At 35.0% G+C, this 24856-nt stretch overlaps 1 protein-coding gene across 1 annotated transcript; it reads right to left on the bottom strand.

The window, feature by feature from the left end:
• Positions 1 to 191: 191 nt before the first annotated feature.
• LOC149571499 (uncharacterized) lies at positions 192 to 17120 on the bottom strand. Its single transcript, XM_089815699.1, has 3 exons — positions 16738 to 17120; positions 719 to 905; positions 192 to 562 (listed from the first exon to the last, which is right to left on the bottom strand). Exons 1-3 carry the CDS (start codon positions 17118 to 17120, stop codon positions 326 to 328), a joined length of 807 nt encoding a protein of 268 aa, XP_089671825.1. The 3' UTR covers positions 192 to 325.
• Between the last annotated feature and the right edge of the window lie 7736 nt (positions 17121 to 24856).

Raw genomic sequence — 24856 nt, 5'->3', positions numbered from 1 at the left:
AAATCAGGAAGGTTCTGGGTCTGGGGCCTCGACGGTTAAGCACTAATTAGCATAAGTGATGAATTTATCACATAAAATAGTGCCAACTAAATATTTTTGTCAGGGGCCGCATTTCTCCACAAAAAACATATTAGGAGCTAGGTGCCATGTTTATTAACTTATTTGGGAGACATTAAGATGACTTGAACCTATGACACAATGCTGTTTAACTCAACTGCTTACCATTGAACAAGAGGTCTTGGATATCATCAATTTTCAAGTCCATCGTCACAGATAAATGAGAGACCGTTGAAAAACAGCTCTCGGCTATCATCAATTCACATGTTCATTGTCGTCGATAATTGGCAGTTTTAACATATGCAATGCGTTTCCTTAAGCTGCTTAAGTAAACACCATAATAAAAGCCCATAAAATGTCTAGATTTTTTCATATATATGAAACCAACAAATAATTTGAAATCCCCTGCTTTCAAGCCCCCAGAAACATGCCAATTTCCATATAGAGAAAAGCCTTGTTCGCCAAATTGACATTTGCCATGGCCTCCAGTTAAATCATTAGTTGACTGAAAATGTGATTACAGAGAAAAACAATCCTTAATTATTATTCTCGCTGAACATTCTGCAAAAGCTGGGGTTTACAACCAAGCTATTACAATTTCAAAATCAAGAAACATTCGGTTCAAAACAAAATCAACATCCAAAGAAAAAAGAGAACTTACCTTAAGAGGCTGGTTCATATACCTGTCATTTAATTTAGAAGGATCGTAGACCGTGGCATCAGCAGCTCTGGCCAAAGCCCTCGCTTCCGCTTCAGCATCACCATTATCATTGTTTATGTTACCTCGTGCCAATTCCGCTGGTCGAGGCTCAGTCAGAGCGTGGCTGAGCCGACAGCCGACAGAATGGCTGTATATGGGAATTATTTAATTATTTAAAAAAGTAGTGTTCTAATTTTGAATTAAATAATAAATAATAATAAAATGTTAAACATCAGATCTAAATTTTGTAGAGGCATATATTCTACCATTGTCCGACTTCCACCTAGTGCAATTGAAAAGTTGGAGTCGCCAAGGCATGGAACTCCCACTTTACGCTAAATTGGGAATGACGATGGGAGAAGAAAACATGCCCATTGCGTACTCGTCCTCTTCTAAGAAAAATTGATTTCATTGGATTAATTTTGTGGTTTGGATAATTTGGTCATATGGTATAGGAAGCTCTCCACGTGGTAAATTTATGTGCCTACTAGCCACATATACACAAGGGGCATCACTTCTTGTATAAAACACTGATTTAGGATTTGGATTGATTTGGTTTTTCCGTGCAGACTTTTGAGAGAGTATTTTCTGATATATACAAGTCATGGATATCCTCATACAATTTTGATGGATTCAAAATTGGCTTTTATTGATGTGTGGAATATGGATAATATCAACTTTTTTTTTTGGAGGATAGTTGGCAGTTAGAGCTTCTAAAATTTCAATTGAAAGTAGAGAAGGGAGAGGTGTCAATTTCATTCGAAGTCTTTAATGTATAATATAGATTTTATGTTTTGAGAGTATCTTAGAGTTTACATTTAGTATATTCTTATAATATATTTAATTGAGAATTAAAAACATATAGGTATTCATTTCAAATACAACTTCAATTGCATTCTTTTAATTCATCATGGATTCATATATATTATTTCATTTTTCCTAATCTAATGAAAGAAATGATTTCACTTAAAAGTCAAGAACAAAGAGATGTTGATTTCATTAAAATTGTTCAAGGTACAATATTCATTTCTTTTCTTTTTGGATGAAGGGTACTCCCCTTAATACCACAAACACATAATAGAAATAGAGAAACAACAACAATTTCGTAGAAATGGAAAATGTGCTTCTTGTTATCTCCAAAAGTATGGAGTTATGAATTTCATAAATACAATATGTGAACCCACATGGGTGTCTTCCTTACAATATTTTATATTACAGAGTTGTGAATTATCACTGGAAACTATCCTAGACAACCTACGTGCCTTCCATAAATAGGAAATTTTCCACTACCCAGGAAGGTTTTAGACACTTAATCCCAACCCTGGAGGTCGACAGACCTTGAAATTACATATAAAGATGGCTCAAAATAATTACAAATTTTACTTTGGGGTTTTCAGGTAGACTAACTTCCAAAGACCATAACTTGCAAATCGTTGAGTTGATTGGCTATTATGACCCCATTATATGGAATCGTTAGCTCCTTTTATACAATGTCTGCCTCATGCAAGCTCTAGTCAGCCAAGTTTCAACCCTCATTGGGGCCTTCAAAATAGAGCTCAAAGATTTCTACCAAAAATGCACAATAACTTCATGAATACTAATGATATGGCAGTGAATCTCAACTGGAGGCTGATATATCTAAAATGAACCTCCACCTTTGAAATTAGAATATTTCAAGCTCATATGACCAACTTACTAAAGTAGCAAGCTTCCACAAATTGAAACTCTGCACTAAATAGCCCTTATTGAAATAATAGAAATGAAATAAAGTATTTTTGGGTAATGCAAGATTGTTCTTACAGCTAGGATGCTCCTACATCATTTTCAAAGTATTATAGATTTGCATTCAATAAGATTATTTATGATTATTTTTATTAAGAATCAAGAATATGAAGATGCCCATTTCACTAGAATCATTTGAGATACAAGTTCGCCCTCATTCTTTTAAATCATCTTGGGTGTATATTTCCTTTTCTTAACCTAATTTTTAAAATATGATATTTTAATCAAGAGTTAAGAAAATGAAGGTGCCTTTCCCCACATAATCATTTGAGATACAAGTTCAACCTCATTCTTTTAAATTGTCATGGGCCTCATACACAATAGAACTTTACTCTTGGCAAACGCCTTCTAAGTCATTAGACTTCACCAATAAACTAGAGGCCACTTAACCTTAATGTATACAAAAAGAATGGTATGGACATACAACATCTAGAGAACATTGTATAAGATGAATGTCACAATTAACTATATATATATATAAAAGCAATAACTCATACTATGTACATATAAATGTGCAATGAAAGGAAAAAGGGGAGAGAATGTTTTTGAGAGCTAAGAGTGAATGAGTCCTAATATTTTATGCCATATACAAGATCCACCCATATTTGAACTCATTTATCATGATATTTCTCTTTGCACTTGCAAAACCTAAAACCTAATTCACTTAATGAGAAATTTCTCATGTATATTGTAGTGTTGAGAAATTGATTTGGAAGTCTATTACATGAAGATTGAAGCTTAATAATTTCTTATTCCTTGATGAGACCTTATTATTCACATGATTGAAGATACAATAATATATTATCCTTAAGATTAAGATCGATGTAGTATATGTATTTATAAATGTTGGTAAAAGACTATGATAAACAAGTATTTATACGTCCCTACTCTGGATTGGATATATGCAATGTCTAATTCCCTAAACTAAATCAAATTAAAGAATTTAAAGCTTATATTTTATCCATTGTAAAGTAAAGAGGGTGTTCTATAAAGGAATAATATTTTAATAATATTTTAATTATCCAAAAGGTACCATAAATTATAACTTTAGAGAAGAATACCTAAATTATTATTAAAGGAGGACAAGGATAAATATATTGGATACATGGTCAAAAAGGTGAATGTTCGACTTAAAGAAATATTAATCATTAGACATTTCCAAAATATTATGATGAACTATTAAATTTTGTTGGTGGTGATAAAGATGATTATGTGGGTGGGAATGATTTTACTAATGGGGTGGGGAGGTGTGATTTTTTTCAAAGCTAAAAAATGTGTGTATTGAATGTGTTAAGAGTAAAGAACTAATTTCATTTCATTTATTAAATTTCATTCATTCCCTTCTTAAGATTTCAGCTTTATGCACATGCATTTCTATTTAATTATTAAATATTAATTATTAAATGACATTTACCTTTTACAATTTCCCTATTATGGTTTTACGATCTCCTTTATTAGGATTGATCCATTGTATTTTCATTCAATTATTTTAGTCTGATAATATATTCTTCCATATTTTTAGAGCCAAACCCTTGCCTTGTTTTGTCTTTTTCTTCTTTGTGACAGGCTCTTGCATGCAAGTGTTCTACTGGATCTGTGGATTTGTTCTCATCAAATCCTTCATGGTATCAAAGTTAGATCTTTTGTAGCTTGTTATTATTTGGAGAAAAAGAGGAATGATGGTTTGACAGAATAAATTTGGTTGTTTTCAATTTTTTTTTTTGAAAATAGGGGGTTTCTTGAAATTCATAGCACTTTGAGGTCAAACAAACCTCATAGTTGGATTCATAAGACATCAGAACCCCTATTTTCATATAAAACACATCTATTTTGGTCAACTTTGCATTCTGAGCCAAAAAAAATTGCCTACTAGGGTCGTACGGCCCTTGGCACACAAATTTGCAAAAATCACAAAAAAAGTGTAGCCTATTTAAGTTTTACCACTACTGATTAGTTCAAAAGTGCATTTGTCACCGCCAGCCACACCATTGTCGCCGAGAGCAACCTCTATCAGTTTTTGCCACCTCAGTGCATGCTCTATCATCGAGCCACCTCCACCCAGCCTAGCCCACCTATGGTCACATGGGTGACTATGGGGTTAAAACTTAAGGCCCAAATTGTGTTTTTTGCAAATTCAGGGTACTTGGTGGCTTTTTGGCTCTAACTTGAGTATACGAAGGCATTTTTGGGCAAATGAGATATCGTCGAAAAGAGAATTCTAAGATGGACGTGATATTGAAGGTATTTTGTGGATGTTTTTCTAGTTTGGTACCTATTTTTTAGTCAAATTTTGATGGTTCTTTATGCATTCTCAGGTGCATAACTTACTTGTTTTAGCTCTATTTTTCAATCTGAAAGAAGCATCAGAAAGCTCTTATTGAGCACTTTCTAGATTCTCTAATATCTCATTAGTATTGTTTTAAAGGTACATGTGATTCTCAAACTAAAGATTTTTTTCTCTTTGCTTGTATAGGCATTCTTTCTAGGATCTAGGATTTGGTTTTTTGCATTGTGGGGGTTATTTTATATTTTTGTTTTTGTCATTTACATTAGTAAACTAAAACTATTCAAAAAATCAAACACCTTCTAAAACAATGGTCGAGACCTCTTCTTGTCTAGTTCCTTTAAAACCACATAACTATCATGCATGGAAATCTTCTATGACACAGCTTCTCCATTCAAAGGGTTTGTGGTCTTTTTTAGATGAAGCACAACCAGTTTTATAGAGGCCTTTTGAGGTAATGCAACACAAGAATAAGATGGATGAGGCCAAGGGTTTGATTTCTTTGAATATTTCAAACAGCTTGTAGTTTCATCTTGATGGGTTGAATTCCCCTCGAGAAATGTGGGCCAAGTTCAAGGACTTGTTTAGTACCATCAATGAGTTAAGGGCATTTTAAATTGAGGTAGATATTTCATCACTTGTACCAGATGCTTTTTTGTCTATTGAGGACTTTCTGATGAGGTTTAAACAATAGAGATCTTTACTATAGGGTTGTGGGAAAGTGAAGACTAATAAGGAGTGTATTTATCTAATATTTTCAAAGCTTCGAGGAAATTTTCAAATTTTCTCTTCTACCTTCCATTCCACTATGGATGCTTTGGGTCCTAGATTTACCATGCCCACTTTCAAGGTATTTTGTGATCAATTGACTAGAGAGAAAGCCAAGCTTTCATAGCTAAACTCTCTCACAGGACCAAAGAGCTAGACATTGGTTGCTCAAACATCTACAGGGAAGTTGAAGAAGAGATTGAAGCCCAAATGAAATACAACAGGCATTGAGAGTTCCTCCAAGCCTTCTCCTAGACTAGATGCTCAAAAATTCACTCTGAAGGGTAAACCTTCTAAGTCTAGTGAGTTTTCCTCCAACACTAGGAAGTTTATAGGTGATCCTTACAATTTTAGTGAGTTTTCCTCCAACACTAGGAAGTTTATAGGCGATCCTTACAATTTTTGTGGCAAGGAAGGATATCATTTTTCTAGGCGTTGGAAACATCTTGAGGCTTTGAAGGAGGCTATGCAACAACATAGTATTTCTTCTTCGAAGCCGCCACCTCCTCCTTCAAGGAAAGGAAATGTTCTTTCTATATGAGCATTATCCTCACTAGCTACTTAGATTCTTGATTCAAGTGCTTCCCACCATATCACACACTCACCTAATTTGGTCGCCTCACTTTCTTAGAGTGTTACTACATAGATTATAGTTGGTGACTCTGCACAACTTTTAGTTTTAGGTTCAGGCACTATCTCTTTACAGGGTGGTTCACTAGAGTATCTTCTCTTGGTTTTGGCCATTTCTATGAACCTCTTATTTATCTTTTAGATTTTTCATTATGGTTCTAGTAAGATAGTTGAGTTCTCACCACATGATGTGGTTATTCAAGATCTCCATGATCCTGACTTGGTTGTTGATACTGGGAGTGTTGATCTTCAGTCTCACTTATATCAGTTTGATGGTTTTGAGAGCTCTGATTCTATAGGTGTTTCTCTTATTGCTCATGTAAACACAATGAGCAAGCTTTGGCATGATCATTTTAGCCATGTCAACTATAGATATCTATATTAGATGAGTACATAGGAGCTAGTGATTGGGATACCTTAGATCTCTTCTACTGGCGATGTTTGCCAAGGTTATGCACTTGGAAAACATCACAGAGATCTATTTCTGGTAGGTAGATCCACACATGCTAAGGCACCATTATAGTGATCTTATATCACTCCCCACTACATCCTTTTTAGGTGCTCTATATGTGCTTACCTTCATAGGTAACTTCTCTAGATGCACATGGGTGTACTTTTTGAAGTACAAGTATGATGTCTTTGATTCATTTTGAATCTTTAAGACATTTATGGAGAAGTGGTCTAGTTTTTACATCAGGCATATACACATTGACAATGGAAAGGAAACATGAATCAATCTTTTAGAGATTTTTTCCCTTAAGATGAATTACAAAATCAATTCACAGTTCCCCATACCCCTTAGTAGAATGGGGTTGTAGAGAGAAAGAATATGAAATTACAAGAGATGGCCAATTGTATGATACGGTCTTGAACTATGTGTTCTTTATTTTGGGCTAAGGTTATCAATAGTACCAACTATATTCAGAATTAGATGCCTTACAAGGCATTGCAACATTTGACTCTTTAGGAGGCTTGGACTCATGTCAAGCCCTATGTTTCTACAATTTGCATTTTTGGTAGTGAGGCTTGGGCATTTATTCCATATGCTCAGAGGAAATCCATGGATATGAAGAGTCAACCACTCATCTTTTTTGGCTATTGTGAGGATGTGAAGGCATACAAGTTGTTTGATCCTAATTCTAGAGAGGTCTTGCTTCAATGAGATGTCTAGTTTGATGAGTGTTATCCTTTGATGTAGCCTCCATCATCAACTTCTCCCTTCCTCCCTAGTACTTCCTCTTCTCCTCTATAGGATTATGTATCCTCTGAGGAAGATCTTGATGTTGCTCCCCCTTCAACACCATATATTTAGCAGGTGCCCAAGTGGGCTCATGATACTATTGATGCAGCTGGACCTATGATAGGAGATCCTTCATATTCTCGCTACACTCATGCTCAGACATCTGATACTTGACTATTAAGTCATGCCATTTTAGATGATCCACAGAGTTTTTCACAAGTGACAAGACACTTAGAGTGGGATAGGGCTATGCATGAGGAGTACATTTCTTTAATAAAGAACCACACTTGGGATATTTGTCCTCTTTCGAAAGGAAGAAAGTTGGTTTGGTGTCAGAGGGTGTATCGTACCAAGTATGTTGTAGATGGTTCTATTGATAGTTAGAAGGAACATCTTGTTGCGAAGGGATTTTCACAAGTTGAGGGTATTGATTACTCTAAGACCTTTGCTCATGATGCCAAGATGAATTATATTTGCCTTGTACTCTCTCTTGTAGCTTCTCAAGGATGGACAATATTTTAGATGGGTGTGAAGAGTGCCTTTTACATGGAGACCTACATAAGGAGATTTATATGGAGTAGCCTCATGGTTTTGTGCAAGACTCTTCTATGGTTTGCAGGCTTTGAAGGTCTTTATATGGTCTCAAGAAAGCCCCTCAAGCTTGGTATGTGAAGATGGATTCCTTCTTATTTTCTTTATAGTTCACTTGGTGTCATTATGATCCTACGATGTACATTGAATATCATGGGGCTGACTTATTGATACTTGTGTTATATGTAGATGATCTCATCATTACAGGTAGCTCATTCGCTATAATTTAGAGTGTTCAACAAGCTTTGAGAGAGAAGTTTGAGATGACATACCTTGGACTTCTGCACTATTTTTTGGGCCTATAGGTTGTTCAGTCTTTGGATGGGATAGCCATACTCTAGTAGATGTATGTTCTTGATATGCTTCAAAGATTCAACATGCTTGATTGCAAGCCTACTCCCACACCTTTTCAATTGGGTGTTGTTTTATCTACCACTTGCAATAATCCTACAGTGTATTCTACTTTATATAGAAAGCTTGTGGGTAGTTTGTTGTACCTGAAACACACATGTCCTGGTATTTCCTTTGCAGTTAGACTTGTTTCTACATTCTCACATTATCCACATGAGAGTCATTGGCAAGGTTCTAAACATATCTTGAGGTGCATCTAGGGTACTACATTTTATGGCATTCACTACACATCAAGGGATCCTCACTTTTTTGGTTATATAGACTTAGATTGGGCTAGTGATATTAATGATCAAAATTCTACTTCTGGGTTTGTTTTTCTTTATTGGTTCTAGTCCTATCACATGGTCCTGCAAGAAGTAGCATGCTCATGCATTATCATCTATAGAGGTAGAATACAAGGCAGTTGTGCTAGCTAGTTAGTAGGTTTTATGGCTTTGATAGTTGATGAAAGAGTTTGGATTTCCTCATGATAGCTACACCTTTCTTTGGTGCAACAATCAACATGCTATACACATTTCCCACAACTCAATTGAGCATTAGAGGACCAATAACATTGAGCTTCACATGCACTTCATCAAACATCTGATTTGGGATGGCTCTCTTAGCTTGGAGTACATTCCCATTGTTGAGAAGGTTGTAGACATCTTCACTAAATTTTTGCACCTCAGTGGTATCTTCAATTTTGTTTTATGCTTAGGGTGAAGGAAGTTATCCTTGGGGGGTCTCAGTGTTGAGTCCTTCCTTCTTGGTTTTCTATTTTTTAGGTTCTTCTATCTCTTTTTTGGAGTAGGGTTTTTCTGACGCGATTTTCCCTATTTCTCCATTTTTCAAAGAGTTGGTTGTGTTGGGCACCTCTTCAAGCCATGTTGCGGGGACCCATTTATGCTTTCAACATTGTAGTTTCCTTTCTTTTTATGCATTGTTTGTAGCTGCATTATTGCTCATCTAAAGGGGGGTGTTCAAGTAAAGGATTAATTTAGTTTCATTTATTAAATTGTGTTTACTCCCTTCTTAATATTTAATTTTATGCAAAGGCATTTCCATTTAATAATAAAATATTAATTATTGAGTGTCATTTACCTTTTAGGTTTCCCTATTAGGGTTTTACAATCTCCTTTATTAGGATTTATCCATTGTATTTTCATTCAATTCTTTTAGTCTGATAATATATTCTTCCATGTTTTCAGAGCCAAACCCTTGCCTTCTCTTGTCTTTTTCTTCTTTGTGACAAGTTCTTGCATGTAGGTGTTCTACTGGATCTATGGATTTGTTCTCATCAAATCCTTCAGAATGTTTAGATTCTAATTATCTTTTCAAGTGTTGTGAGATCCAAAATATGTCTCTCACCATCAAAGTGGTATAATTAAACAACATAATGCCAAACATGGTTGGAATGTTCTAAAGTGCCTAAGAAATCATCACAATATATTTTTTTATTAGACCTTGGAAAAAATTCAATTTATTTATTGTAGATCTAGTTCTCATTTGACAAGTTCTCACTATAAATGAAAATTTCTATGAGAAATCATTATTCATTTATTTTATATTGATGGGAATAAAATAGTTTCACTGTCTAACAAATATTGATTTCATCAATTGAAAATATTTGAATTGTATTTATTTCTAAGAAAAGTACACAAAGTTGTTGCTTAAGAGATTGTGGAAGATGAAGACCAACTTTGAAGTTCATTGCAATGGACCTTTTAGAAAAAGAAACAACATCTCAAAATTTTGAACCAAGTGAAATGAGAGCTTACTTACATTAATGATTTTGTTTTTCAAGGAAGCAAATTTAACTAATAAGTGAATTATTTATAATTGTACGAATTTTTTACCTGTTGGGCACAAGATAGTTTCATCCTCCTTACTAAATACAGCTCAAAGTGAAGCTACTAAACAATGGAAAAATGATGATGCATTGACCTTACAACATTTAGGATATTTAAAGATCTGAAATATAATATTATTATGTTCAATTCACATGTATACACAAGATGAACTCCAAAAAAGAGAACTCGATATTACTTTATGCATATTATACACAAATTTAAGTGTTTCAAATAGAAATTATTTGTGGGTGATAATAATCTCTTATCCTTCTATTGTTATTAAGATGCCTAATAATATTACCATATTTCAATCTCATAAATTGTACTTTGTTATCAACCTTTTAGATCATCCAATAAATAAAGTATTGTACAAATAAAATATTGTTAAATGTTATATCATGTCATTAACAATATAAGTGTAGAAAAAGGTGATCTATGTCAAAATATGTTCTGGCTAGATTAGGTGTTATAAAGATGTTATTAGTAGTAATAACATATTTAATAGTGCATCCTTTTTAGAATCAAATTTTCCTAAAAATATTGTTTGAAATACTATGCAAAGTTATATGTATGTATATGTGTGTGTACATGAAAATGAGCTCAAAGCATAAGTAATAATGTTTACATATTCAAGGCATTATAGATCAGGAGTTGTCATTTCCAAAAAGTGGTAATAATAGTCAATCAGAGTTAGGGTTAAAAAATTATGGCCTCCAAAAGTTGGGCTACTTGAAAATATAATTTGTAATTAGTCTAAGCTAACTTTAATATAATAAATATGAAAAAATATATATATTTAGGGTTGGTCAGCCTCAAGAATTGGGGCTAAATTTCTAGAACCTTCATGGGTGGTGAAAAATTACCTTTATAAGGAAGGCACATAGGATTGTTTAAGAAAATCCCGGTGGTTATTCATAGCTCTATTTTGTAGAATATTGTGAGGAAAATGCCCATGTGGCTTCACATATTGTATTTCTAAAATATGAAATTCTATAATTTTGGAGAAAATTAGAAGCCCAAATTCTTGCAAATTTTTGGTGTTTCCTTATTTTCGATTATGTGTATGTGGGATTAATGGGAGCACCCTTTATCAAGTGGTATCAACAAAGGATTTCTCGAGTGTGTAGACAAATGACTGATTGTGAGGCACTTTACACTAGGATTATGGTTTATGATTTCAATAATAAGCACAAAAATACCTTGATGAAGGGAACATGGTGGAAGAGTTAGAGGTGTGACACTTGGGGTTAGAGCCCTCTAGAGTTAAGTGCAAGAATTGCAAGAAGAGAATCACAAAGAGATGAATCTTGTAGTAAGAGATGAAATTGAGGATACATTTGAAGAATTAAGAAATGTTTATCAAGAAGGAGAAGGTGAAGGTATAACTAAGAGGAAGAAAGACTTTTCATGGTCATTTCTACAATTGAGAAAAGTCCTAAGATTAAGGTTCCCAAAGTTTTGGTAAATATTAACTTAAAGGGGAATTGATCAATTGGATCAATGAATTAGAATAATTTTGAGTGTGAAGATATTGAGGATCCTAATAGGGTCAAGCTTGTGAAGGTTAGATTGAAGGTTCATAAAAAGATTTGGTGGAAAGATATTCAATTGGAGTAAAATAGAAGAGGCAAGGATAAAATCACATGGTGGATAAATTGAAGCAACAATTCATTCTTGTTAATAATGAGCTTGATGTACTAAAGAAAATGCAAGGGTTGAAGCAAGAGGGAAGATTTATTTAGGATTATATAGAAGCATTCTATCGAGTCTTTATTAGAACTAGCCATGTAGAAGATGACAAGGAGAAAGTCATTACTTACCTTAATGGATTGAGTCCAAGTATTCATTGTTAGAAATGTTTACAATAATTGAGAGTGGGTGAGGGGGGTGAATTAGTTAATCGAGGTCCATAAGTACCATTTGAACAATTAAACATAAAACATTCATTGTTCTGCTTATCCTATTGTTGCTCGATCTCTACTATATTAGTAAAAAAAATTACTATCTCAAACATAGCATACTTTGTTGAACATAAACTTTCTCAAATGTAAAATATATAAAGTGCATTCAACACAAATTTGACACTAGAATTTTATATGGAAACCCAATTTGGGAAAAAACACCAGCAACATGTCACCCTTTCTTCACTCTTTCGAAGTGAGCTCTATTAGGAGCTTACCATGTTAAAGGTTTACAATTCACACTATTAAATGTAACCTAGTTAGAGGATTTAATCACCCTATCAGGAGTGGCCTTGTCAAAGGACTTTGATAATTCCATTTAGAATGTCACCTTGTCAAAGATTTACATAGACTACTAAGTATTTCAAATGACTGTTAGGTCAACCTTTGTTAAAAGGATTTGAATGCAAACTATTTATAATGATTAGAAAGAAAATAGTAGCTTTTGATATGTATGATTACAACTCACTTTGCAAGTTCAGATCATTATTCGACCATGTGTTGATTTCTTGATAACCTTCCCATTGTCATCTCTATTTTTGATTCACTTGACAACCCTTCAAGTAATCAATCTTCTCCTTTCAACAAAACTTAAGCCATCTAGTCATATTCACTTATCAATATCAGTAACATTTGTGCAAGCAATCTCCTTGTGCTTTACTTTCACTCTCACACACTTGTGTGACTTTGATTTACCTCTCTTTGTGTGTTGCCTCCATGCCTCTCTCTTATTCAGCTCTATACCTCTTTAAATAGGTAATACTTTCTTTGTCATTTTCCATGATCATTGTAGATCTTAGGGTTTATGATCAGGTTTAACATGATTCATTGTATCTATCCATCTTCTTAATCATCCTCTAGAAACTTTTCTAGAATCTATCTATTAGGTCTTTACCTAATCCTCACCCTAAATTTAATGATCCAACTCATCAATCTTATCTTCAACGCAATTTACATCTCCCAAGAAATCAACTGACTTAGCTAGGAATTACGATTTTCCTCAAATTCATTCTCAACACTATTACTCTACAATCACTAAATTTTGACACTCGATCATTACTAAATTACTTGGTTGCTACAAAAGATCTTGATCAATCAATACTAATGCTTGGTCAGTACTATATTTTCTCGACACTTACTATGGCTCAGTTGACACTAGCATCACTCAACACTCCTTAACCTTTTACTATGTCGCTTGAATCAGCTTTACTTTCTTGATATAAATAATCACTTTGTCTCATCAAATTTTATCTAATAAAATGTCCATTGTAGCTTCCTATCCATAACTCAACCTTTCCTCTAGGTGGCATTATTATGAGCAATTTCTCAAATCCTCTTCATTAATCAAATAAATATGACATTTAGATTAGGTAGCAATATGTCTTATGAGTAGATTTGACATCAATGACAAAACAAAAATTGTTCCAATTGTAATTTTCCAACAATCTCCCTCTTTGGCAATAATGGCAGCATCTCAATAGGAGCAATATCATAATATCTCAATGTATCTAACTTTGTTATCATATAATCCAAAAGATTTCATTATCATGAGTGATCAATATGCTTACTTTTATTCTGATTCTCTTTACTAATTTTTTCCCTCTGAAATAATAGATCTCCCTCTTGGATACATCTTTCCCTCTGTTTATATTCTTCTCTTGATCATATTTTCCCTCTCTAACTTTAGTATATCTCTCCCTCTTTGTATATCTCTCCCTCATTGACAATAATGCCAAAGACATTTAGCTTTCTTAGCTTCAATCTCTTCATACATCTAAATTATGTAGATATTTTCATGTCTGGATGAGTTTTGTCATTTGTCTATAACTGATTTGTATTCTATACTTGACTACCTTAGGCATTTCCCAAAGTAGAGTTGTTTTGCATCAATATGTAAGATATTCTAATTATCACATTTGATGTAATGCACCTTGTCTCCTTAAGTAGCTTTATTTAGCAAAATCACCCCTAATTTACCTCTAATATATTCATGAGCATCTCTCAAGTCTTTGGCCCTACAAAACATTTTCTCTCAGGTTAGCTTCAGTCTCTAACGAAGCCTCAGTGCGGGCCTCTTCTAAGGGCGTGGTCGTGGTTGGGGTTGGCTTGACGTCTACTCTAGTTTCTATCTTGCGCGATGATGCCCTAGTTGGGTCTCCATCCTCTCCTGCACAAGCAAGCATAAGCAGTTTTCACAAGCCTTGCCCGACAAACAGCACAGGTAGGAGCTTGGTTGCTATGGTCTTCCGTTTCTTCTTGCATTCATCAGTTGCCATTTCCATTGTGGCTTTCATTGCCATGGTCTTCTATTGCCGCTCATGTTCATCAGTTGTCGTTGTCATTGTTGTTTTCATTATTTCAAGCTTCTATGAGGGTTCTGTAAGGTTTTGTGAGTATTTTGCATCCAGATTCTCACATTTCCAGTAGGTGGTCTTTTGTATAAAGTGTGGTCTTTGGTATCCTCCATTTTTATAGTAGATGCAAACCCTCGAAGGTATCTTGGTGCTTCACACGCATTCCAATTCAATTTGCAACCCGTGAGGGATTTTGCTCTGTTACTGGATCTTATCGTGATTGCACGGGAAGTGTTTGATAGAATGTCGAACCTTTATTTGTATTGATTTTGGGTAGATTTAAACATAGAATGGTAGACCTTGGTTTGTCCACTTTGAACTTCCAACCTGACCCAATCATAGTCTAACAGCTACTAGACCACATGAAGAAAATAGAGAGTGACAATGCAACCCTAAAGGACATTGTTGTTGATGCATCTTCGCTCTCTCTTAAGCTTTGTGACAGAGTGGTCAAGTTAGAAGCTGGCAACATCATATTGAGAGATCAGATTGGGAACCTGATGGCAGAACTCATAAATCTCAAACAATTAACTGAATCGAATATCAAACATTTCACAGATACCTTCATCTCTAAAACAACAATGCTGAAATCCAATATTGAGGCAGTTATAGAATAACTTGTTGGACTGGATAAAAGGATCAACATACCAAAATGGTTGCAGAAATAGAATAGAAGGTGAAATCATGGGCTTCACTTTGCATCAATACTGATACTACTACTCTGAGACTAAGCATAGACAAGATTATTCAAGGTAAGATTGATGATGAGAGAGTGCGGCGGGCACATGAGCTCAACTTGCGCGTTCGATTTCTTTCACCCACTTCTAACCCTGCTACTGCTGGGCATGCCTTTCTCTCTAAGCAACTTGGCATCTCAGACATCACCTTGGACAGATGCTGGTTTGGTACGGGGGACATCCTTTTTATCAGATTCTTCTCTTTTTTAGATAGGCTTCGTGCCCTTAGAGTGAAGAGAAAGTTTTTATCTCTCCCCTCTAAAATTTATCTAGATGAAGATCTTACTAAAGAACAAGTTGTAGAACTTAAACAGGCTCGGGGTATTGTGGCAAAGGCTAGACGTGCTGGAAAATGGGTTGTTATTAAGAATCTTAAGGCAGTGGTTTGTGATTCTCCTCCTACTAGTTGGGTAGAGAGGACAACCTCCAAATTAGCGTGACGATTCTAACAACAGTCTGACAAGAAGAGATCTTCTTCTCTTCTTGTCAACTGCTAGAATAGTAATGGCTCTTTATGGTCATTACCTAGTCTTTTTCAGGATGTGGTGGGGTCTTCAGATATTTTGGCCATTATTGAGACTCATGAGAGCCCCCTGCGTCCTCTTCTAGGTTATCATGGTTATTAGTGGTTGTCAGTGTGTAGGGATGAGGTTTGGACATCTAGTGGGGTTCGTGGGTCTAGGGGTGTTGCTTGTTTGGTTCAAGATGATATTTTCAGGGTTACGTCGGTTGTTCACTCTGATGCCTTTGCCAAATTTATGTAGGTTCAGATTAGTCGACAGAAATATAGATAGAGAGATATTTTTATTGTTATTTGTTATTTTCCTCCGACCTCTTCTCCCTATGCTATTCATGACCCGGAGGATAGCGATCCCTATCTTGACCTTCAAGAGAGTATTTCGCAGTTTGAGGCTTTAGGAGATATTGTTATTCTTGGTGATTTCAATGCTCGTACCAAGGATCGTCAAATCCCTTTACATGATCGTGGCTTTAATTCGAACTGCATTTCTGAGTTAGATCCAACTACTGCACTTCAAAGGATGTTCTTGGGCCGTTCTCTATTTATGATCACCACCTCCTCCAGCTTGGTGAGTCTTCTAGGTTGTTGATCCTAAATGGTTTATCCTTCCTTCCTAGATCGGACCTCTTTACCTACTGGCCGCACTATGGTGGTGTGAGTGTTGTTGACTATGTCATTTCCTCTCCTTCTTTCATTTCTTCCATTTGCAGTTTCACCATTTTGCATCTTCAGCTAGCCGATCATGCTCTTCTTAGCATTTTTATTTGTGTTTCACCCCATCCTTCCCCTCCCTTTCTTTGTTGGACTAGTTCCATCTCCCTTCCTACTCGCTTCCATTACCTTGAGAGTGATGGTGAGCTCTTTACTTATCACCTTAGGCATCTTTTGTCACCCACTAGTTTTGATGACTCATTAGCTGCCTCAGACATGTTTGATTCACTTGCCTCTACCATATGGGATTTTGCTCTCCTTTCTATTCCCCACCATTCCCCTCTCTCTCTCTCATAGCTAACCGTCAGAATACCTATCCTATGAATAAATGGTTTGATGCTGACTGCAAAGCTTTCCATCGCTCTATTCATGTCACCTTTGAGGCTCAGTCTCCTGCCTTTACCCATCTGTGTGTTTCTTATCTGCATTTTCTTCATCATAAGAAATGTTCCTTTGCCTCTTTTTAGTGCAGAACCCTTTGCTCCATGCTTATCTTGAATCCCCAGATCTTCTGGCGTACCCTTTTCCCTCGTTGCTTCCCCCATCCTCCACTCTCGACTATCGTTCTCTGACCTCCCATATCACGATGCTTTATGACATTCCTGGGCAGCCTCCTCTCTACTCCACTCCACCTTCCCACTACCATTTGTTCACCTATTCTAGCATTATGGAGGCCATCAAATCTTTGAGATGCAGTAGAGCAGCTGATGAAGAGGGTTTTTAGGTAGAACTTTTCAAACTTGGTGCTTTAGTTCTTGGATCTTACCTTCCTACACTCTTTAATAGAGGGGTTTGCATTGGGTTTCCTGATTCTTCGTCTAGACATGTTGTTTACCCTATTCACAAGTCTAGGCCTATTTCTAATCCAGGAAATTACAGAACTAGTATGATTGGTCATACTTTTGCCAAACTTTATGCCACTGCTTTGAACACCATGTTATCCAGTGAGCTTGATAGATGGGGATGTAGGGTGAGAGGTCAGGCTGGCTTTTGGGAAAACTACCAGACTATGGATCATGTTTTTACACTGCGAGCTATCATTGAGGAGGCTAGACGCCACTCTCAGAAGGTCTATTGTTGTTTTGTGGACTTCCGTAAGGCTTTTGATTCTGTTCCTAGGTTGGCTTTATTTTAGCGGCTTCAGGAGATTGGGATTTCAGATATGTTACAGACTGCTATTTTGAGACTTTATGAGAAGGTTACTGGTAGGCTCAGAACTTTGGAGGGCTTTTATGATCCGATTCAGAGCACCGTTGGCATGAAGCAAGGTTGTCCTCTTTCCTCTACACTGTTTGGCTTGTATATTGATGAGTTGGAGGATTTCCTTATGAAATCCTCTCAACCAGGAGATGGGTGTTATTTACATCAGGTTTTGATCTCTATTCTCCTCTTTTTTGATGATGTCATTCTCTTGGCCTCTTCTCCCGATAGCTTATAGAGAGTCCTTGATAGTCTTGCTTCTTTCTGTACTCAGTGACAACTTGTGGTCAATTTATCTAAGACATGGGTTATGATCTTTAACTATTTAAAGACCTCTCATCTCCATTTCTTCTTCTAGGGAAGGAGGTTGAGATTACTCCCTCTTACATGTATCTTGGTGTGAAGTTCTCAGGACCACATTTCAGTTTGAGACCTACTATTCAGTCCAGAGTCAGTAAGGGTATGGGCTGCATGGCTTTGCTGGAGAGACAATGCTTCAGGCATCATTTTCAAGATATTTCATCCAAGTTGTCTCTTTTTGACTCCTTGGTTCGTTCGATAGTCCTCTATGGTTTAGTGGTTTAGGGACCTTCTCTTATTGCTTCTAATTGGGCTTCTATTGAGCGAGTTCAGAAATTGTTGTTGCATCATATCATTAGGTGTCACAAATTCACCCCTCACAATATTGTTTTAGTGGAGTTTGGTGCTCATCCTCTCAAACTTGCCATTATTTTTTACTTGATTTGGTTTCTTCATCAACTTCATGGTTTTATGGAGACAGGTGCTGATCGACATAGATACTCTTTTTTGGCATATTGTTCTTCGGTGGAGATTATAAGATCTGACACTTCTGCTAGATCAAGATTTTGGTACGCTCAGGCCACCTCTTTGTTGGGTTTGATTAGGATTAAGATTGATTGTCTTCCTCCCTATCAGTTTTCGTTGGATGCCTTGGCTCATCTTCTTCCCTCTTGTCAGGAGTTGAATGAGCATGTTAGACATGATACCTATAAGCAGTACATTACCACTACTTGGTGTCATCCCCTAGGTGGTTTGCAACCTAAGATGGCCTTCTATGCTGAGAATTTTCTTGTTATTTAGGATGGTATTTTTGTTCACCTTACCTATCTTTACCGACATTGGAATCATGCATTATGGTTCTCTTTGGGCTCTTTTAGGGTTGGTTCTCATCGTCTTAGGCTCAAACTAATCACCATATGGATCAGGTTGATCGATTATGCTAGTTATGCACTCTGATGGAGGTTGAGACTGAGACTCACTTCACATTTCATTATCCTCATTACTATGAGATCAAAGGGAGATTCTATTTCCTTTTTAGAGACTATTTTTCTCTCTCGATGTTGTTCAGCTATATTGATCAGCGATGTTTAGCACTTTATCTTTAGGAGGCCACCCATTTTTGAGAGAATAACTTGTAGTCCTTTCATCAGAGATGAACTTCTGATTAGCTCATTACCACCTTTTTCTCTCCCTTGTCTCCTTTGTGGGGTTTGAAAAGGTCTTTCACTACTTCACATTTCAAATTTGTCAAACATTGTACCAGTCTCTACAGGCAGCATTAGTCCTATAGGGGTTCTTCACGGCATCTGAAGACTATGGATTTTCCATGGATGTACCTCTCTATTACGGATTTCTTTCTGACAATGAAGGACCCTTAGTCCTTACCTTGTCTTTCTTTCTTCTTGTTTCTTTGTCCCTTTTTAGTCACCATTTGGTGCCTTTGCTTGGCTGGCTCTTCTATTTGTATGCTCAGTCCCATAAACCGTTTTGGTTTTTCGTGGACATTAATAATTTTATCTTATCGTATCTTATCTTAGGTAAGGCTTTAGTGAATATGCCAACAATTTGGTCTTTAGTATGCACATATTCTAACTTCAATTCTTTATCTTGAACTAGTTCCCTCAAGTAGTGATACTTTATATCAATGTGCTTTGTTTTAGTGTACATCACTAGATTTTTGAAATCTTAATAGCACTTGTATTATCACAATAGATAACTACTAGATCTTTAATTTCTTCTTTCATACCTTATAGTAATTACTTTATCCACATGATGTTTGAATCATTCACTGTAGCTACCACATACTAGGCTTTAGTTGTTGATTGGGAAATACAATTTTGTTTCTTTCTTGTCTATGACACCAATCTCTTTCCTAGAAAGAATGCACCTCCACTAGTGCTTTTTCTATCATCAATATTTGTTGCCCAATCAGAATCAGTGAATAGCTTCAATTCAAATCTACCACTTCTCTTGTAATATAAGCCATAGTATTCTATACCTTTCAGATATTTCATTATCCTTTTCACTTCCATCATGTAATTTTTTTAAGGATTTGCTAAAAATCTAGCAACTATACCAACTACTAATACAATATTAGGTCTAATATGAACAACATATTACAATTTTACAATCATGGATCTGTATAATATTTAGTTCACATCAACATAATCATTATTCTTAGATAGCTTATGTCATGTAGACATAGGTGTGCTCACTGGCCTTGAATCTTCCATACCAAAAGTCTTTAGTATATCCTTGATGTATTTGGATTGAGTAATGAAAATAGAAAACTTCATTTGACATACTTGTAATCAAACAAAGAATTTGATTTCACCAAACATGGACATTTCAAATTCCTTCTTCATTTCATTAACAAATGATTTGCATAATGCTTCTCTTCCTCCAAATATAATATCATCAAAAACTATTTTAGGTAGCAGTACTTCATTGTTCTTACCATTCTTAAAATATAGATTACTATTATCATTTGTCCTTTCAAAACCAATCTTCACCAAATAATTATGCAGTATTTTATACCATGCTCTTGGGGCTTGTTTCAATCCATAAAGAGCTTTGTTCAGTTTGCATACCATGTTCTTCTTGTCTGGATCTACAAATCCTTTAGGTTGTTCAATATACACTTCTTCCTCAAGTACACCATTCAAAAATGCAGATTTGACATCCATTTGATATACCTTGAAATTTTTGTAGGCTAAATATGCAAGTAGAGTTTTGACTCCTTCAACTCTTGCCACAGAAGAAAAAGTTTCTCCATAATCAACTCCTTCTTATTGAGCATATCCTTTGCATACTAGTGTTTCCTTGTTTGTTGTTACTTCTCCATTTTCATTGAGTTTGTTTCTAAAACCCATTTTGTTTCAATAACATTTTTGTCTTTAGGTCTTGGAACTAAAGTCCAAGTATTTTTCTTCTTAATGTGGTCAATTTCCTCATTCATTTCCTGAATCCAATCTTCATTTTCTAAAGCATCTTTTATTGATTTGGGCTCAAATTCACAAAGTAAGCATGTATTATCTATGAGTCTTTTCCTTGCAATAACACTTGATTTAGCATCACCAATGATTTGATTAGGTTTGTGATGTCTTCTTACAAACTTTGCTAGCATAGGTAGTTGCCTTCTTTGTTATTCTACAGGTTTATCTTGAAAAATAATCTCAAGCTCAGTTTCTCTTTCTTGTCCAAGTTTTGGTCTTGTTTTTGTATGCTCGACATTTTCTATGTGATGGTTGACATTGGATGTCGGTGACTCAAGATCTTCAGTCTATTTCTCGACACCCACTCTCTGTTGCTTGACAATTTGTTGTTACACTACATCATTTCCTATTTGTTGGAAAATTGCAACTTGATTTGTTTGTTCATCTGTCCAGAATGTTGGGAGCACCATCATCCATATAGATGAACGTATTACATAATCTTCAAGTTCTTCATTGCATGAAATGTCACCTCTTTTTGCAAATTCTTCAACTTTCACATTTTCACTTTCCACAAATTTGTTAGTGTTAGAGTTCAAACACTTGTAAGCTTTAATCTTGGTGGAATATCCTAGGAATATACTTTCATTACTCTTTGCATCAAGTTTTCCATTCCTAGTATATTTAAGTATATAGCATTTACTTCCAAATATTTTGAAATATTTGATATGAGGAGCATATCCATACCATAATTCAAAAGGTGTAACATTTGTACCTTTCCTAACTTGTACTCTATTCAAGGTATAGACAACAATACTAACAACTTCTCTCTAATACTTCTTTGATACACTCTTCTCCATAATTAATGTTCTTGCACAATCCATTATTGATTTGTTTCTCCTTTCAGCTAGCCCATTTTGAGGAGGGGTCCTTGGTGCTGATGTCTATCTTTTAATTCCTCTATCAAGAATGTATTGAACTCATTTGAAATGAATTCACCACCTTTGTCTGATTGCAAGCACTTCAGACTCTTCCCTATTTCATTTTAAACTCTGACTAAATACCACTTGAATAATTGAAAAGCATTAGATTTAGCTTTAAGGAACATCAAAGTCATCATCAACAAATAGAATAAATTTTTTTATCTCCACAATAACTTTGAACATCAATAGGTCCACATAGGCCAATATGAAACAATTCCAAAGTACCACTAGAAGTTTATCTTTTGCTCTTAAAACTAGACTTGGTCATTTTTCCTAATTGACATTGTTTACACATAGCATTGTCAATCTTCTTTAGTTTATGCATACCTCTTACTTTCTTCATCTTACTGATATTCACCAAATTGTCAAAGTTCATATGACATAACCTCTTGTGCCATAACCAAACATCTTGTTGTGCAAACAAACATGTCTCATTAGATAAATATAGATAGAACAAGTTACCTCTTGTTTGATCACCACTTCAAATTAGCTTACCATCAACTTCATATATCTTGGCCTTCCTATTATGAAATTCAACTCTATAACCTAATTTGTTCAAATATGAAACACTCAAAAAATTGTAGTTAAGTCCTTGAACCTAGTAAACACTGTCACCTTTTATCTTGTTAATTAGTTGAATAGTACCTTTACCTTTTACAGCACATGAGATATCATTACCAAATTTAACACATTCACCTTCATATGGACCAATATCCTCAAATTTGTCTTTATATCACTAGTAATATGATTGGAGCATCCATTATCAATTATCCATCTACCACTTTTGTTTATATATGAGATTACTGAAGTTTTCTCATCTTCATCAGAATCTTCTTTCATAACGAAATAAACAAATTCATCATCATTACTTTTAGGTTCATTGTCAGTTTCTTCTTCAACAATATAACAAGATGTCTTACCTTTGTCATCATTATTTCTCTTGTAGTCTTTATCATCTCTTCTTCCTTTGTACATGTTTTCCTTGCTGTCATCTTTATCCTCTTTGTCAAGACACCTATCAACAATCTAACCAAATTTGTTTCATGAAAAAATAATAATAGGTAGTTTACCTTTGCATTTACCTCTTCTTCTTCTAAATCATTTTACAATAACGGCTTCAAGTTTTTCAAATTTTTCATCAGAACTATCACTATCACTCTTCACATGTTTTCCTTTCCTTTTTCTAAGAACCAATTGTGACTTAAAGGAGTATTCAATAGTAGTAGGTGTCTAGTTATCAAATTTAGACATCTCAAAAGTAGTAAGTCTACCAATTACACCTTCCAAGGTCAAAGTGTTACTTGGTGTTCATCTTAATTCTTGAATTGCAGAAAATCTAATGTCATATATAGGGAGTAGAGTCCTCAATACCTTTCTTATTACTATTTCATATTTGATTTCTCCATTTGCACCAAAAATAGCATTTACAACTTATTTGACTATTATGTTGTATTGCACTATATTCTCACCTTTTGTCATTCTCATGTCATCAAACTTACTTCTCAGGCTCTCTGATTTGGTTCTCAAGACATTGTCATCACCTCCATATGTGGTTTTCAATTTGTCCCACATATTTTTTTCACTATCACAATCTTTTAAGTTATCAAACTTGGTATAGCTTAGGGCTGAGGCAATTTCCAACATTTCTTGATTGTGTTATTTCTTTTGCTTCAGTTGTTTAGCTATTAGAGGAGTAGTTGTTACCTTCATTGTCCATAAAGTTGATAGCAACATCACTAATACTAGATATATGTGACCTCATCAAGGTTTTCCATGCAAGAAAGTTCTCCTTGTTTAGCTTTGGTACATCTCTCTTGTGAGTCATGATCTCTAGCTTTAAGTACCTTCAAAATTTTCTCTATAAGCACTGAGCTCTAATACCAATTGTTAGAAATTTTTAGAATAATTGAGAGGGGGGTGAATTAGTTACCCAAGGTCCATATGTACCATTTGAGAAATTAAACATAAAACATTCATTGTTCTGCTTATCCTATTGTTGCTCGGTCTCTATTGTACTGATAAACAAAATTATTGTCTCAAACATAACATACTTTGCTAAATGTAAACTTTATCAAATGTAAAACATATAACGAATTCATCACAAATTTGACACCAGGATTTTATATGGAAACCCAATTTGGTAAAAACCACCAACAACATGTCACCACTTTTTCACTCTTTTGAAGTGAGCACTATTAGGAGCCAACCTTATTAAAGGTTTATAATACACACTGCTAAATGTGACCTTATTCTAGGATTTAATCACTCTATTAGGAGTGGCATTATCAGAGGAATTTGATCATTCCATTTATAATGTTAACTTGTTAAAGGATTTACATGAACTATTAAATATTTTAAATGACTCTTAGGTCAACCTCTATTAAAAGGATTTCAATACAAACTATTTACAATGATTAGAAAGAAAATAATAGGTTTTGATCTATATGATTACAACTCACTTTGAAAGTTCATATCACTATTTGGTCCATGTGTTGATTCATTGATAAGCTTCCCATTGTCATCTTTGTTCTTGATTCACTTGGTAACCCTTCAAGAAATCAATCTTATCCTTTCAACAAAACTTAAGCCATCTGTTCTGATTCACTTATCAATATCAACATCTATGCAAGCAATCTCCTTGTGTTTCACTTTCACTCTCACACACTTGTATTCACCCTTGTGCAACTCTGATTCACCTTTCTCTATGTGCCACCTCCACACCTCTCTCTTGTTTGGCTCTATACCTATTTAAATAGGTAATTCTTGCTTTATTATTTTCCACGATCACCATAGATCTTAGAGTTTATGATCAAGATCGTCATGATTCATTGTATCTCCCCATCTTCTTAATTATCCTCTAAAAAC

The sequence above is a fragment of the Cupressus sempervirens genome, chromosome 2 (assembly GCF_028749045.1).
Source record: "Cupressus sempervirens isolate cs-2001-9-10 chromosome 2, ASM2874904v1, whole genome shotgun sequence".
NCBI classification, from domain to species: domain Eukaryota; kingdom Viridiplantae; phylum Streptophyta; class Pinopsida; order Cupressales; family Cupressaceae; genus Cupressus; species Cupressus sempervirens.
The sequence above is the reverse complement of the archived record's forward strand: the minus strand, read 5'-3'. Positions and strand labels throughout refer to the sequence as shown.

Bases quoted from the DNA above. Each gene is read 5' to 3' on its own strand.
- LOC149571499 (XM_089815699.1), bottom strand. From the start codon at position 17,120: ATGGGGGAAGCAACGAGGGAAAAGGGTACGCCAGAAGATCTGGGGATT. The intron at 906-16,737 runs GTGATAAGTAAA...TCCCATATACAG, and splicing joins GGTGACAAAAGATGCCTAAG to CCATTCTGTCGGCTGTCGGC. The intron at 563-718 runs GTAAGTTCTCTT...TCACATTTTCAG, and splicing joins ATATGAACCAGCCTCTTAAG to TCAACTAATGATTTAACTGG.